This window comes from Anabrus simplex, chromosome 8 (genome assembly GCF_040414725.1).
Source record: "Anabrus simplex isolate iqAnaSimp1 chromosome 8, ASM4041472v1, whole genome shotgun sequence".
Classification (NCBI taxonomy): Eukaryota; Metazoa; Arthropoda; class Insecta; order Orthoptera; family Tettigoniidae; genus Anabrus; species Anabrus simplex.
Genome location: NC_090272.1, coordinates 237,179,620 through 237,194,818, shown reverse-complemented (window position 1 = coordinate 237,194,818; position 15,199 = coordinate 237,179,620). Strand labels below are relative to the sequence as shown.

At 38.2% G+C, this 15,199-nt stretch overlaps 1 protein-coding gene across 1 annotated transcript in view; it reads right to left on the bottom strand.

The window, feature by feature from the left end:
• The window catches only part of LOC136878753 (TAF5-like RNA polymerase II p300/CBP-associated factor-associated factor 65 kDa subunit 5L), a 79,088-nt gene extending 65,516 nt beyond the window's left edge, over window positions 1-13,572 (bottom strand). The window contains exons 1-2 of the mRNA XM_067152210.2: window positions 13,409-13,572; window positions 12,898-13,058 (exon numbers count right to left, since the gene is read on the bottom strand). Coding sequence (XP_067008311.2) covers window positions 12,898-13,058; window positions 13,409-13,477 — 230 coding nt within the window. The 5' untranslated portion in view covers window positions 13,478-13,572. The remainder of the gene's footprint in view (window positions 1-12,897; window positions 13,059-13,408) is intronic.
• Window positions 13,573-15,199: the final 1,627 nt, after the last annotated feature.

Genomic DNA, 15,199 nt, shown 5'->3' with positions numbered 1-15,199 from the left:
TGGCCGTGCGCGTAGAGGCGCGCGGCTGTGAGCTTGCATCCGGGAGATAGTAGGTTCGAATCCCACTATCGGCAGCCCTGAAGATGGTTTTCCGTGGTTTCCCATTTTCACACCAGGCAAATGCTGGGGCTGTACCTTAATTAAGGCCACGGCCGCTTCCTTCCAACTCCTAGGCCTTTCCTATCCCATCGTCGCCATAAGACCTATCTGTGTCGGTGCGACGTAAAGCCCCTAGCAAAAAAAAAAAAAAAAAAAAGATCTTTCTACCAAAGACAGCTTGTTGTGGGGTTGCATCAAGGAATTGTATGTGTCAACACGCTGCTAAAAGAGTTGCTTATGGACGGCTGTGGAAGCTGAACAAAAAAGTCATATAGGACATAGAGATGCATTAGTGTGCGTTTGAAGCATGAAGAATCCATACAGATACACTCTTGAGAGCTTTCCTTCCAAACAGGAATTAGATAAGAAGAGTACTGTTGCATCCTCTTCATCTGCGTGCTACAGAAGATTAGAGAAAGGACTGTCATTCTACCAAAAAGAGCTGGACTGAAGATTGGATACAAGAAAGACAACCTCACTGTACCCTGCCTAAGCTTTGCTGACCACTTCATCTTAATAGGCAACATAGAGAAGGCAATCACCCTCTACAGAGCCTCTACAGTATAGCAACTACAACCAACTGTGATCAGCATATGTAAAAGTGAGTCATGACTAACACAAAGCGAGCCTCCCAGAAGACACCACCATATGCAAAGTCTCTGGAGTCGAGTACCTTGAAGAGTGAAATTCAGGAAATGAGAATGAGGGCCATAAATACCAGATGGGCCAAGTTGGAGAGGACCTATCGCTCTTGCAGGAGCACTTATATTTCCATGTACTTTTCCAAGAACCTTAAGTTCAAGTATTACAACTCAATACGAAAGACCCTCAGTATTCTATGCCTCTTGATAAATAGGAAGGGCACACACAGAAAAGTAGAAAGGAAAGTATGGGAGGAGGATATTACGACACGTATGAAAAGAGTTTGATACTTATAGGATCAGGCACAACAATCAGCTCTACAATCACCAGGAAGACATAATCATATTCATGAGGAAAAAGCAACTAGCCTTCTATGGATACTTGCCTGCGTGACCCCCTGAAGACTCGCCATCAGGATCGTCACTGTGACAGGTAGAAGGAAGGCCTAAAAGATCAATTGAATTACTTCTGTGAAATCAGACATCGAGCAACTGCAGATTCTATTGGAGACTCTATAAGACCAATAGAACATTGTACAGGGTGTCTTCCCACTGTCCCTCATCATAAGAAGAGCACAGGAAGCAGGTGAAAAAAGTCAATAATAATTGCATGGCTTCAGCTGCTGGCCTGTCTGGCTACCAATTCTGACATTCCAACTGAACAGCTGTCTAGCAACAATAGCCCAATTCTACTGGATGGATTTGCCGAGTAAAACTTAGTGCACCAGCAGAAGTCTTCAGCATGCCAACAACGACATGGAGTGCCAGGAGTTTTGAATGCTGTTCAAAAACCAGCTACCAAACCCTTTTTATGATAATGGCTTCATGTCCCATTAACTACTTTTATGGTTTTCAGAGACGCTAGAATTTAAGTCCCAGAGGAGTTCTTTTATGTGTAGGTAAATCTACCAGCACAAGGCTGACACATGCTTCAAACACCACCGGACTGATCCTGAATCGAACTGCCAAGTTCCTTACAGGATCAATTTTTTTTTTAAATTAGCAGTCAGTTATTGCAATTGTTTGGAGAGAGAGGGATTTGGGCTTGAGTCTGGTCTCATTATCAGCACTTTCATGATTGTTTTAAGAGAAGTTATCCTCTAAAGACATTTATGTTTTTAAAAATGTAGTCACCTTCTGGTATGATTGACACTTGGCATCAAATGGCTTCACAGCAATTCATAGTTCTTGACTGACAGATGTCTGCAAAGACAGTCTCTTCCACATCAATGTTTCTCCATCATATGCTGACCATTGCAGTAGAACTGGGAAAACTATGATCTGCAGATTACAAGTGGTCCTCTGAGAGTGAACAGGTATTTGATAAAGCATGAAACAGTGTGTAATTAAGAATGCGAATGATTCAGTGCTATGTATTCTCCATTTTTCTCTTTGGATGTGAAAGCTGGACCCTTGACCAAAATCTAGAAAAAAGAATTGATGCTTTTGAAATGTACCTATATCGCCGCCTACTCCGAATACCACGGGTGCTGAAAATTTCAAATGACAAAGTCCTTCATCGCATGAAGAAACAAAAAGAACTATTACTTACTGTTAAAAAAAGAAAAACCCAATATCTAGGGCACATTATGAGAGGCGAGAAGTACCAGCTATTACAACTCATCATTGAAGGTAAAATACAGGGGAAAAGGTCTGTTGGCAGGAGTAAGAATTCATGGCTGAAGGACATCCGAAGATGGCACAACTGCACTTCAGAAGATGCTTTCCATGCTGCAACATCGCGTCCAGAGCTGGCTATGTGGACCGCCAACCTCCGCTAGGAGAAGGCGCCTCAAGAAGAAGAAACAGTTGTCCAATAAAGACAGAAAGAAAAAAAAAACCACTCCATAGATGAGAACCACTTTCATTGCAAATGTTTTCTTATATGTTCAACACTCTTCATTTGGAAATTCCATGCAGTTTTCATCTACCACTTTCCCTTCAAGAATGGATATTTTATTAAATTTTTGACAGTTACTCAATGTTCTCCCTGGGACCTTTTCAATGGGCAATAATCTTTTTTAAATCAAATTCAAAGTTAGCTCCTAGGCCCGCTATAAATATAGTAAGACCAGCTATAAGTAGTAAAAATTTAGACAATCAAGTATCAACAAACTCTCTATTAAACCGAATCAACAAATAAACTCCTGCCGTAACCAATGTTGACGAATGTACGAAAGCTGATACGGGTGTAGGAGCAGCCATAGCTGTCGGTAATCATGAAGAAAAGAGGATTTGAGCACTCTTAGTCATGGCAGCCAATACCACTATAGTACTAATTAATATTATAATAAAAGAATCATTACCAAAGTCCAAGTAATATACATAATTCCAATCCCAGCCGTTTTTACAGACCACCCTGCTAACATAACCTAGATATGTGCTGGTTAGATAATATTAATACATATTTGAGTTGTTGGGTACTTCAAATTAAAATGTAGGCCTAAATACTGTAAAAGTGATTATTTAAATGACAAATCTTCATTACTGTCAGCATAACTGCATCAATTACACCAGAGTTAAAATATTTAGCTTGACTATATGTAGTGTTATGCGCAAGTGGTGTCTGGATTAAAAGAAATAAATTTCATTATAATACATCCGTACTGAACTGTGATTACAATAGAGTTAAAATAATGTATTAATAAGGTCCACCTTTTCAATACAAACTATACAGAGTTTAAATTACATATATGTTTAAGGACTAGTTTCGACCTAACAGTAGGTCATCAGCCTAAAGCAAATTAAATACATAAGTATCAAATAAATTAAACAACGTAAAGACATACAAGGTCTCAAAATTGTACATACCATGTGAGAAACTGAGATAAGATCTGAGACATGTGCTGCACTATGTTAAAATATAGCTCTATGATAAAGATACATAAAAAGTCCAGTGCGCCGTACAACATTAAATAAGTTGTTAAAGATAGAAATCCTTAAGTTGCTGGTCAAGGAATTCAATATATGCTGGCTCCTTAAAGATGCTGTTATCCATTCAAAGAACAACTGAGCTGAAGTCATGTCGTTTTCCTAAGATGTTCGTAAAAGTAATAACACATAGATGCTAGAAAGGCTCTTCTGTTTTTTGGAACTTGAAGGAAGGTGATTGTTGCACGTAGAGGCTTAAGAATCGAGAGATACGCTACACTATGTTAAAAAATAGAGTTTCATAAAAACGTCCAGTGCGCCGTATAACATTAAAAAGTTGTAAAAGTAATCCTTAAAATTGCTGGTCAAGGAAATCAATATAGGCTAGCTCATAAGAGATGCTGCTTTCCATTTAAAGATCAACTGAGTTGTTGTCACACTGTCTTCTGATGTTCATAAATTTTGTACACATGGATGCGAAGCATGATGCTAGAAAAAAGCTCTTCTGTTTCTAGAATCTTGAACGACGATGGTTGTTGCCCGTGGAGGCTTAATATATATAGAATTAAATAAAAGTGGTAAGAAATTTGCAGTTCAATGCGGACCGTACAGTTGACATTGAATAAATGATAGGTAAGAAAGAAGGAGATAAGTTACGGGGGAAGAAAATACCTAAATGGAACATGTTATATGGGAAATTACTTTGTGTTGTAATAAGCTGAGCGGAGCTAGAAAAGAAGTGAGAATGGGTGGTGGAGTAGATGAGGTTCAAAGGAAGTCTTGTGTAGGAGGTGCGGGGAGAAAGAGAAGAGAAAAGAAAGGAAGCGGAAGGAGAGGAGAGGGGTGAGGTGGGAGGTTATTAAGGCGGGGATGAGGGAATATGGAAGATTGCCTAAGTAAAGCACCGTAAATAGAATGAAAAATCGTATCTTGATTATTTGATTTTAAGATTCTGAAAAGGTGAATGAGCAGGTAAAAAATAATATTCAGTTTTTCTGGAAATGTTATTAAGATTGTAATTTGGATTAAAATATTGGTCTAGATGTATAAAGCAGTTCTCTGCTATGTTAAGGAGGGGTCCTTTATTCATAATTTTGATAATTTCCATATCATGTTTAATATCAGTAAATTTATGATTGTAATCATTCATGTATTGCCCAACTGCTGAAAATTTATTGTATTTGAGGACATTAACATGTACCAAGTATCTTATTTTAAAGCTCCTTCCTGTTTGTCTAACATAAGTAAAATTTCAGCTGTTGCATTTTACCCTATATACACTGGATTTTGAAAAGCAATCAATTTTATTAATAGAAGATGAGTTGTGTAAGATTGTTGCGTTATTATTGATGGTTCTGAAGGATATTTTAATATCATGTTTTTTAAAAACGTTAGTGACCTTATAAATATCTTCATTGAATGTGAAGGTAGAAAATAAAGTACTTTTGGTTTTTCTTTTTTCAGAGTGGTTAAAGGGCGATGTTTGTATTTATTGATAATGCATTTCTGCATCAGCCGTATCCACAGTAGGAAAGAAATGCAATTTTTAATTTTCAGTCGTCTCTGCATGTATGTGTGTGCGTGCATCACGAGAGAATGGATGAACAGAATTTAATGATCAGTAAGTGAAGTTGGGGAACAAGGCACTACAATTCAGGCTGTAAATAATTTTACTTATGCTGGTTGAAATGGTAGTTATGGGGAAGACCTAAAATTGAATTCTAAAATACCTACATTACACGTGGTCTTCTCGATAAACACTACATGACAAAAATTACAGAAAACACAATTTTCGATCATTTATGTCGTAAGACTTTTCTTGCCAAGCAATGAGAATATGTCCGAAAACACACACACCTTTTTTTTTTCACTTGACAATTGGATATTTTGTCAACGCAGATATTGGAATAAGATGAAATTCATCAATTCTAGTCGATACTCATGTCATAGAATAAGATACTACCGGGTGAGTTGGCCGTGCAGTTAGAAGCGTGCAACTGTGAGCTCGCATCTGGGAGATAATGAGTTTGAACCCCATTGTTGGCAGCCCTGAAGATGGTTTTCCGTGGTTTCCCATTTTCACATCAGACAAATGCTGGGGCTGTACCTTAATTAATTAAGGCCACGATCGCTTCCTTCCCATTTCTAGGCCTGTGTTGTCCCATCGTCGCCGTAAGACCTATCTGTGATAGGAAAACTTAAAACGGTCCACCTTTTCAATACAAAAATGTTATATTTATTTATAACATGTATTTGCATTTGGAACTAGTTTCAACGCTGTGTTTGCGTCATCATCAGCCAAAATGTGGGAAATAGGCAAGATGTAGGCATTTATATTACACAAGGCGTTACATTAAACAATACACATCTTACAAGGAGATTTAAAGCAAATAGCAAAGAAAGAAAAAAAATAAGACACTACAGTCTAAGCTATAAATTATTTTATTCAACGCTGGATGAAATGATACTTTAGGGGAAGGCATAAATTTAATTCTCAATTATCTACGATATTAGCGGTCATATCGATACTGGTAACAAAAGTTATAGAAAATACAATTTCCGGTTATTTAAATTATGTCTTACACAGTTTTACCATACCCGTTACGATAACAGAGATATTAATACTTTAGACTTCTGTTGTTTAATCCATGTCGACACAAAACATTGCTAATATGGAAATAATATTCAATCATGTTAGCGATGGTAGTGTTTTTAAGGTGAAAACCGCATGATCAGCAGCTCATATTGGCGAGGAAGACTGTAAAGATGACTATCAAAATGAGAAAAATCATGAAGGAACATCATGAAAGGAGGAAAAAGGACTCCCTTTACACTGAATATTCTAATGTCACAGAATCGGAAGAAAACTGAATAAGAAGGTCTACAATATCAGAAGTCCATAAAACTGATCAACAATAACATTACACTGACTGTTAATCATTGTGACGTGATCTGTCTTCTCTACTCCCACTCATCTCCAAGAGATGGCATTACTGCTGCGTGCCTAGTAGAACAACCTGCTTGAATACTGCTGGGAAGTAGCTGGGGAGTTTGATAACTTTCTTTTTTTTTAGCGAGCCATTCCTCTGGTTTATTCATGTTCTGATAACTACTGGTATGTGACACATTGATTTATCATAGTATTGCAGCTATTCGATTCCTGCTATGAGGCGCTGGTAAGAACGGGTAGTGTGCACACTTAACTGAAAATGTCAAAGCAGAGTTAACCGCTGTTTGAGGCGGGATCATTCCAGTTCTTGAATCTGCCATCGTTAGAACGCCAGTGTAGTACTTGTTCCTGAAAAGGGAGAAACTGTGTTGTGTTTAATATGATTATGTATTTCAACGATTACATTACTTTTAAATGTGATGCTCCAGTCGGTTAATTTTCTTTTCCAACAAGAATGCTAACATGATTGTCGAATTCAGTTTAATACTTGTTTTTGTCTGTTCGTCTGTTCCTACCACTTTTCCCACACCAGTGGGGTCGTGGGTGCAAACTGCGTCACTCATGTGGATTTGGTCCTATTTTACGGCCGGATACCCTTCCTGCCGCCAACCCTATATGGAAGGATGTAATCACTATTGTGTGTTTCTGTGGTGGTTGGTAGTGTAGTGTGTTGTGTGAATGTGAAGAAGAGAGTGTTGGGACGGACCCAAACACCCGGTCCCCGAGCCAGAATAATTAATCAGAATCGAACCCGAGACCCTCTGAACTGAAGGCTAGTATGCTGACCATTCAGCCAACGAGTCAGTCTTTGTCTGTTACACCATCAAAAGGAAAATGGATGTGAGCATTTAAATGAAACTTGGTATTCAGTTTAGAATAAGGTTGAATATGGTCTTTGTTACAAGTTGTTCAAAAAACTGCAGCATGAGGGGGTGATTCAGAAGGGGGCTAAAATACAAAACTCTATGTATCTCTCTTACGATTGGTTTTGTACAAAAATAACTCATGGCGATTTTTCCTTCTATACCGTTTTCCGATACAGCCAAAAATAAGGAAGTCATGTGGAAGTTTAGTCCAAGAGCAGTTAACTGAATGCATAGAGTGTAAAGAGAGCTGCTATGGAGATCATTCCTGCAAAGTTTTAAGGCTTTGTACATCTGTCAGTAGTTTTTGAACATTAACCCAATACATGGATTTCTTTTATACGGGAAGGAAGAGATCATTACAATTAGCTTTACGCTGCATCGACACAGATAGGTCTTATGGTAACGATGGAATAGGAAAGAGCTAGGAGTAGGAAGAAAGAGGCCGTGGCCTTAATTAAGCTACAGAAACAGGGTTTCAAAAATGGGAAACCAAGATAAACCATCTCCAAGGCTGCCAACAGTGCGGTTGGGACCAACTTATCTCCCGAATGCAAGTTCACAGCTGCACAACATGGCGAACTTGCTCGGTAAGGAGGAGATCAAATCAAGATCAGCAATAATGCAAAAGAATATGAAAGTACAAAGGGCCACAGAGAGCAAGGAAGCAAGTGCGTGACTAAAAGCCACTGATAGGTAGAGGCATGCCCGCTATAGTAGGGCCCACGAGAGTTGAAGTCTGGCAGGTGAGCGGCGAAAGCTGTAACTACGAAGTACGCTGCGTTGTCATAGTTACCTCCATTTGCAGCCTACCACCCTTTCAGACAGGCTGAGTGTTTAATAAAACATGTAGGCCTAGGCCTAATACAATTCATTTACCCTTGACCGGTTCCTAAGCTAGTGTTAATAATTCCAGCATTTAAGACAGAACACGACATTATCGATATATATAAAAGATTTCATAATCACTAACAAAATCATCAGTTTCTGACAATAACCTCAACAAATGCACATGTTAATCACAGAATAGAACAACACTACCCACATTGATAGTTTTTTTTAACTCGGATTGTTAACGGTACCTGTACAATTCAGGAATAAACTACGGTATAATAAACACAATAGGAAGACGATACTTCATCGAGAAAAGAAATCAGTCAGAATATGAACGACAAAAGTGACTGAGAGCAAGCCAATCCACGTGATTATAGCGTCCTAAAATGTTGCAACTCTGTTATCGTTGTCATAGCAACAGGCCATTTTCGAGCAGCGTTAGTCAACTTTTTCTCGCCGGTGGCGCTAAACGTCAGACTTCAACTCTCGTGGGCCCTACTGTAATGTGAAATGAATGAGAAGGAAAAAGAATGAAAGATTTCTCAGATTTCTCAAACATCACCAGACTTCAAATGAAATGAATGGTTAATTTCTGGATGTCAATGCCAGTGACAAGAAAGTAGGCCTTTAAAAAATAATTCAGTTTACTTCTACATAAGTTATCTACATGAGAGATGGGTTTTCATCACTAATTGAAATTAAAACAAAATACAGAAACTGACTGAATGTAGGTGCTGATTTCAGACTTGATTTCACCAGCATAAATCCAAATAGCCTGGTGGACACGATCATTACGGCATCGTGTCTATATGGTCTGACACCATGATTAGTTTGTTTGAGTCCCGTTGGTGGAATAACATTTCTAATCATTAGTTTGAGTGTCGAAAGTCTGGGTTAAATTCCAAACCTCTCTGCAGTTTTATACTAAGTGAGGTCATATGACACTTTTGATGTTGATTCGTCTGTCTGATGGAGACATTAATCTCTGAACAGATCCCTCGGTGTTATTCGACAGGAATAGGTTATGTGTTGACAGTGGGTTTCACCCCCTCCCTATAACATTATCACCATCATCATCATCATCATCATCATCATCATCATCATCATTGACACTTAGGAAGAACTAGAGTTAGGAAGGGTTGTGGATGTAAGGTAACACTTAAGGAACTTACTACGAAATTGAATTTAGCAAAAAGGTCAGGTAAGGAAAACATTATGGTAAACATAACTGGTAGTCATACAAATGTTAGAGAAAAATGGAAGGAAATGTATAGGTAAATTAAAGCAGAAACAGATTCCAGGAAGGAAATTTCAAGGAATCATTAATGAACACAAGGAATGTATATGTGAGGACTTACAGTCAGCAGTATGTAGAGATAATTGGATATAAGGATGATGTCCAGATAGAGGAGGCAACGAATTCTGGCAAAGTACTGAAATTTACCTGTAATACAAACATTTACAAACAGACATAAAAGTTAAAAATGTAGAAAAGCAGCTGGGATTGTTAAGATTTCTAAGGATACACTAAAGGTTGATGATGATGATGATGCTTATTGTTTAAAGGGGCCTAACATCTTGGTATCGGCCCCTAATAGTACGAAACAAGACAAAATGGAATGATAAATTAAAAGTCCAAAATCCCCCACTGACCAGAATTCAAAACGTGAGGACGAAGAATGAATGGATGGATATGAATTTAAAACAATCAGTGGATCCAACCCGCAATGTCTCGCATTGACAGAAACTGACACGAAACAATAGTATTACTATAGCATAATACTAAATCGATGATGCTTTTAGTCTAAAGGGGTCCAAAATCCAAGTCATCGGCCCCTCATAATGGTACTTATCGCTAGGAAAGTAGAACCATGGTATTTATCATGTTGCGGTTCTAATCAAAAGTAGTGTAGACTTGTGGTATTCCATACAGTACGGTATTACTCACAGGTAATGAAATTCACACACGGAATACAGACCTATGGTGTTTCGCACATTACGGCGCCATTTACAGGCAACGCAAACCTATGGTGTTCATCACATACGTGTACTAACCACAGGGACGCGCACTATCCCATGGTATTCCTCATATAGTGGGTACTAATCATAGGCAAGCCAGAACCATGGTTTAGCTCACCATGGTGTCGCTCCTAAAGTGTACTAATCACAGGTACTGTAGAAGCCGGCAACGCACTCTGTTTCTACTAATCACAAACCTATTTCGTACCTAACATAGTGATACTACGCGCAAGTAAAAATGACCAATGGTATTCCCTGCGTGGTGGTACTAATCACAAGCAGTTTCATGGTTCTAATACAATCATCCCTTGGTCGCCCCTTACAACAGGCAGAGAATACCATGGGTGTATTCTTTGTCTGCGTCTAAAACCCACATGGGATTGTGTGTTTGGTCCGTGAAAGGTAATTTATTTCTCTCAAGTCAGCCGGCAAGCTGGTTAGGACCCCCTATCCGCCACCTGGCACACGTCACATGGGAGTATCACCTCTCCCTCTGCTACGCCAGCGTAGTAGGTTCGTGGTACACGAAAGGAAATGGATTGGGATGTATATCATAACAAAAATACTCACCTGAATACTGTTTGGATAAGGAAGCTACACCAAACGAATGGAGAGTTGTTATAGTAACCCCAATATAAACAGGAAAGAGTGATAAACATAAAGTGTATAATTACAGGCCAGTCAGCTTGACATGTATTGCATTTAAACTTTGGGAAAGTATTTTTTTCTGATTATATTACACATGTTTGCAAACATTACTGACTAGTTTGACAAAAGGCAATTCAGGTTTCGGAGAGGTTATTCCAGTGAGGCTCAACACGAAGGATTCTGGCGAGATCTAGCAGATGACCTTTATGGTTTCTTATATATAAATTACTTGCAAGATACCCGTGCTTCACTACTGTATTATACTGAAATGCTTTATGTTTTATATATAATCCCGGACGCCAAGTCGCCACGGCACCTACAATTCCTTCTTTGGCATCTTCTGTTTCCAGCAGAGTATAATCTCCCCCTTTATATATTTAATTCCCGGTTTGTTGTCGCTGAACTATTTGCAAAGCGCATGTAATAACACACAAACCCTTGACACTCCACATGATTTATTGAACTCGGTTAAACAAGACAATGCGGTTAGGTAAAGGCGGGGATCGTGGCAAGTACCGAGAGAGGGGAGGGGTCCCTGGCTGTTGCAGTGAACACATCTCTCCTCTACATGGTATTCCACATAAGATTTGTAATATTTTCCGATTCAACTGTGCCATGTTTTACAGCGCAACACTTACAGACTTGAACTCCTCTGTCAGCTGCTAACAAATCATCCTATATTTCTGGTCACATCTTTTGCGTTTTTGACATATATCCAGAAATTAAAAGCGAATTCAAGTGTAAATTGAACCTACTGTATTCTGACACCGTGTAATGCAAATATTTCAATAATAATAATAATAATAATAATAATAATAATAAACACAGGGTATTGTATAAATTCTTCACGGGCAAGGCCTACACTTTTCTGAGAAACAACTGAACCTACATAGATATAATTCATTTATTCACAAGGCTTGCACCTAAATGAGATATGAATAATATGCTGATGATAATTAATTTTATGATAAAAGATTTTAATGTGAGTTTGCATTCATTCTTCAGAATGACTATACATTTTTTTATTTCTTTTTGGTAAGGGATACGGTGTTATATGGAATATCAGTGATAGTCTATAGATCAATTTCTGTGTATGTAGGCAACACTTTTTATAGGGTGCCAACATTCATGGGCATAAGTTTGAAATTACAGCCCAGTAGGACCATACAGTCTGAACTAGTGCTGCAAACAGGAGGCAGCCCTCCGGTTAACCTCCGAAGCTCCGTAACTGCGCTGCCTCCACTGGTAGTTCCGGAGATCACTGGAGGAGCGCTGTAATCATATTATCCAATTTAATCAACAGAAGGGCCACCTCCTCTTCACACCGCTACTCTCAGCCACATATGGATATGCAGTCCATCAAAACAATTCACGCCGAGTTCCTTTTTCCACACTTTTGGATAAAGATAAATGAAACTTAAATACAGTGTAGTATAGAAGTGCATAAATATTTGATGTAAACATACATTCCTACAGTATGGTCCGGTAAGGTTCATATTCCTTTACACTGTAGCATTAAGAAAATTAACAATGAAAACTGTTCTGATAGACTGCAACTCCATATGTGGCTGGAAGGTGTGACAAGTCCAAAGGAAAATAATGGATAGGAAGAGCACTGTCACATATGTGGTATTGTTTCTTCAGCGATGATTTAAAAGTGATCCCCACGTGAAAACGAGAAATTTTACGAACACTGAGTTAAATCACTCAGTTGGAAAGCAGGGGATTCAGATTTGAGTTTCAAGAGTAATCACAATGTCACCTCTTTTGTCTTATTCTGTACCTTTAGTTGATAGCACTGTTAGCAGCAGAGCTGCAACACAGTTCACAACAAGAAAACCAACTGCAATGTTACTTATATGCAGAGTGTAGTAACTTTTCAATACAGGTATTAACTTACAAAAATAGGTAAACACTGGCCAAATTGCATGTATTTTTATTTTAAAATATGACAACATATTTGTAACTAAACCTGGTAAACTGCTGATCAACCTGAGCAGCATCATTGCCCATATTCCCAAGTGATATAGAATTAGGTTGAAGAGTCTCCTTCTCAACAGCTGCCATTAAAACCATCTGTTGTCCTGTATATGTTGGCTGAGCGATGCCAGAGAAGCAAGGTTGTTCAACATCCTGTAATAAAGAGGGAGGCTTCATGTATAAGAACTAAATCGGAACACCAACTATAATATTACGTGTAAAATGGATCTAGAACACGTAATTCCTCTACTGTTACTCCATAATCATTCCAGCTAACTATCTGGCCAATTCAACAGGTGTGATACTTGTAACAATCCACTATTTTCGATAATAGACAGATTTTTAACCTTTTAAGAGTCATTGTCAATATAAAAACCGTAACAGAAAGAAAATGTAAAAAGAAATACAAAAAGTAATTTAAATAGAATGTTTAAAATCAATTACTAAGTTTCTTACCTAACCTAACTAAAATGCAATAAAATACAACTGTCAAATATACATACAGAATATCGGCGTCGTTTCAAATAAGAACTAATGGTTGATTTGATAACTTCACTCTTGGAACGTCTCATATTGACAACTCAATACACTTATCTATACATTAAATAAACATATTAACATCCTCGTAAAATATATTAAGCACAACGCTCGGCGCCATCGTGGTTAAAACAAACCGTTGTCGAAACAAGGTAGCCAATGTGTCGATTACAAAATTCTCCAAAACATCCACATTGTATAAAAAGATCCCTACCGAGAAATGGAAGTTTGCGACCACACTGTATGATGTCTGATGTCTAAAATCAAACTTTACTGTACCGTAAAGTAGTTGCTAAAATGGCCCATACACGCAAACAATGTGCTAAAGAATACGATATGTTGTAACTTTATAAAATGCATTTGTTTTTTATAAAAATCAATAACAAAGACCGAACTCAATACATCCCCCTTAAGGCCGGTCTCCACTGTTTAACATTTAACACCAACATGTTAAATTTAACATGTTACAGTTGACATGTATATTGTGATTGTGTCTTCCAATTGACTTTGCATGTTAACTCAGAATGTTGAGTTAACACTTTTAACATGTTGGCGTGTTTTCCGCTCCAAGTGGAAAACATGTCTAGTCAATTCGTTGTCCGTGCGATGTCGGCACAGCTTCGGCAACTTCCATGATGTTTCCATGCCAACACATAACCTAAACGACGCAAACGACGTGCTCCTCATGTAGTAGGATTATAATTACAACACTCCGCAACACTCCTTCTCTTTGTTATAAGCTACAAATACAGTACACGCACGTGTGTCGTTCTCTCTGCACTATACTAAAATGTATAGTCAGAAATGGAGTAGAGCAAGGAGATTACTCTGGACTTAATTAATGATACCGTATAATAGAAAGGCCTTATTTGTGGGATGTCTCATCAGAGGAATACAGATATAAAGCGAAGAAAGCCGACAGTTTCCAGGAACTCGAAAATATCTAAAATTGTTCCCGCGAGTAAATCGAAAAAAAAAACTAGCGTCCCTCCGCTCCCACTACAGTCGAAAATTGCAGAAAGTTCAGATAATTCGGTACGGTAGTCGGGATCGGACGAAGTTAATACTTCAAAGTGGTTTGCTTTTGAAGCAATGAGCAGAGTGAGGGGAGAAAATGTGCCTAATAAAACTGCATTTCTAAATCATAACAAGAAGCAACAGTGGCAATAACAAAGGCCAATTCCTCTTCATCTGAGTCCATTGTCCTTATTTAAAAATACTAGACACCATCTAAATGTATTACCATAAATTGATATGATGAACTACCTGTATATAAGCAAAATGTCAAGTTTAACATGTTTATTAAGTGTGGACACAATGTTAAATGAAACAGTTTTTGACATTTAACATTCTGATGGTGTCACCAGTTAACATTTAACATGTTGTTGTTAAATGTTAATCAGTGGAGACCGGCCTTTATGGAGAAAAATTACATTCTTATTCCATTCTGGCCACCTGAAACTAGGAATTATTTTTAAAATATGTGCAAACCCTGTTGTCTTTTCAACTAATTCTTTCCTTTAATTTATTTAATTATTAAGAAAAGTTCTTATCGGAAATACGCACAAAATGTCGTTCGTATTCTTTACTCCCTGCGGCTAACCGAATTGTACAGTGCCAAAGAAAGTAGCGGAGACCCGAGGAGCAATGTGTATAGTACAACGACTTGTGTCTAGCGCCTGACAATGTGCAGCCACTCGGAGCAACTCGGCTAAGTTCGGTCCTGCTTGCAATGTGCAGCCAATCGGAGCAGCTCA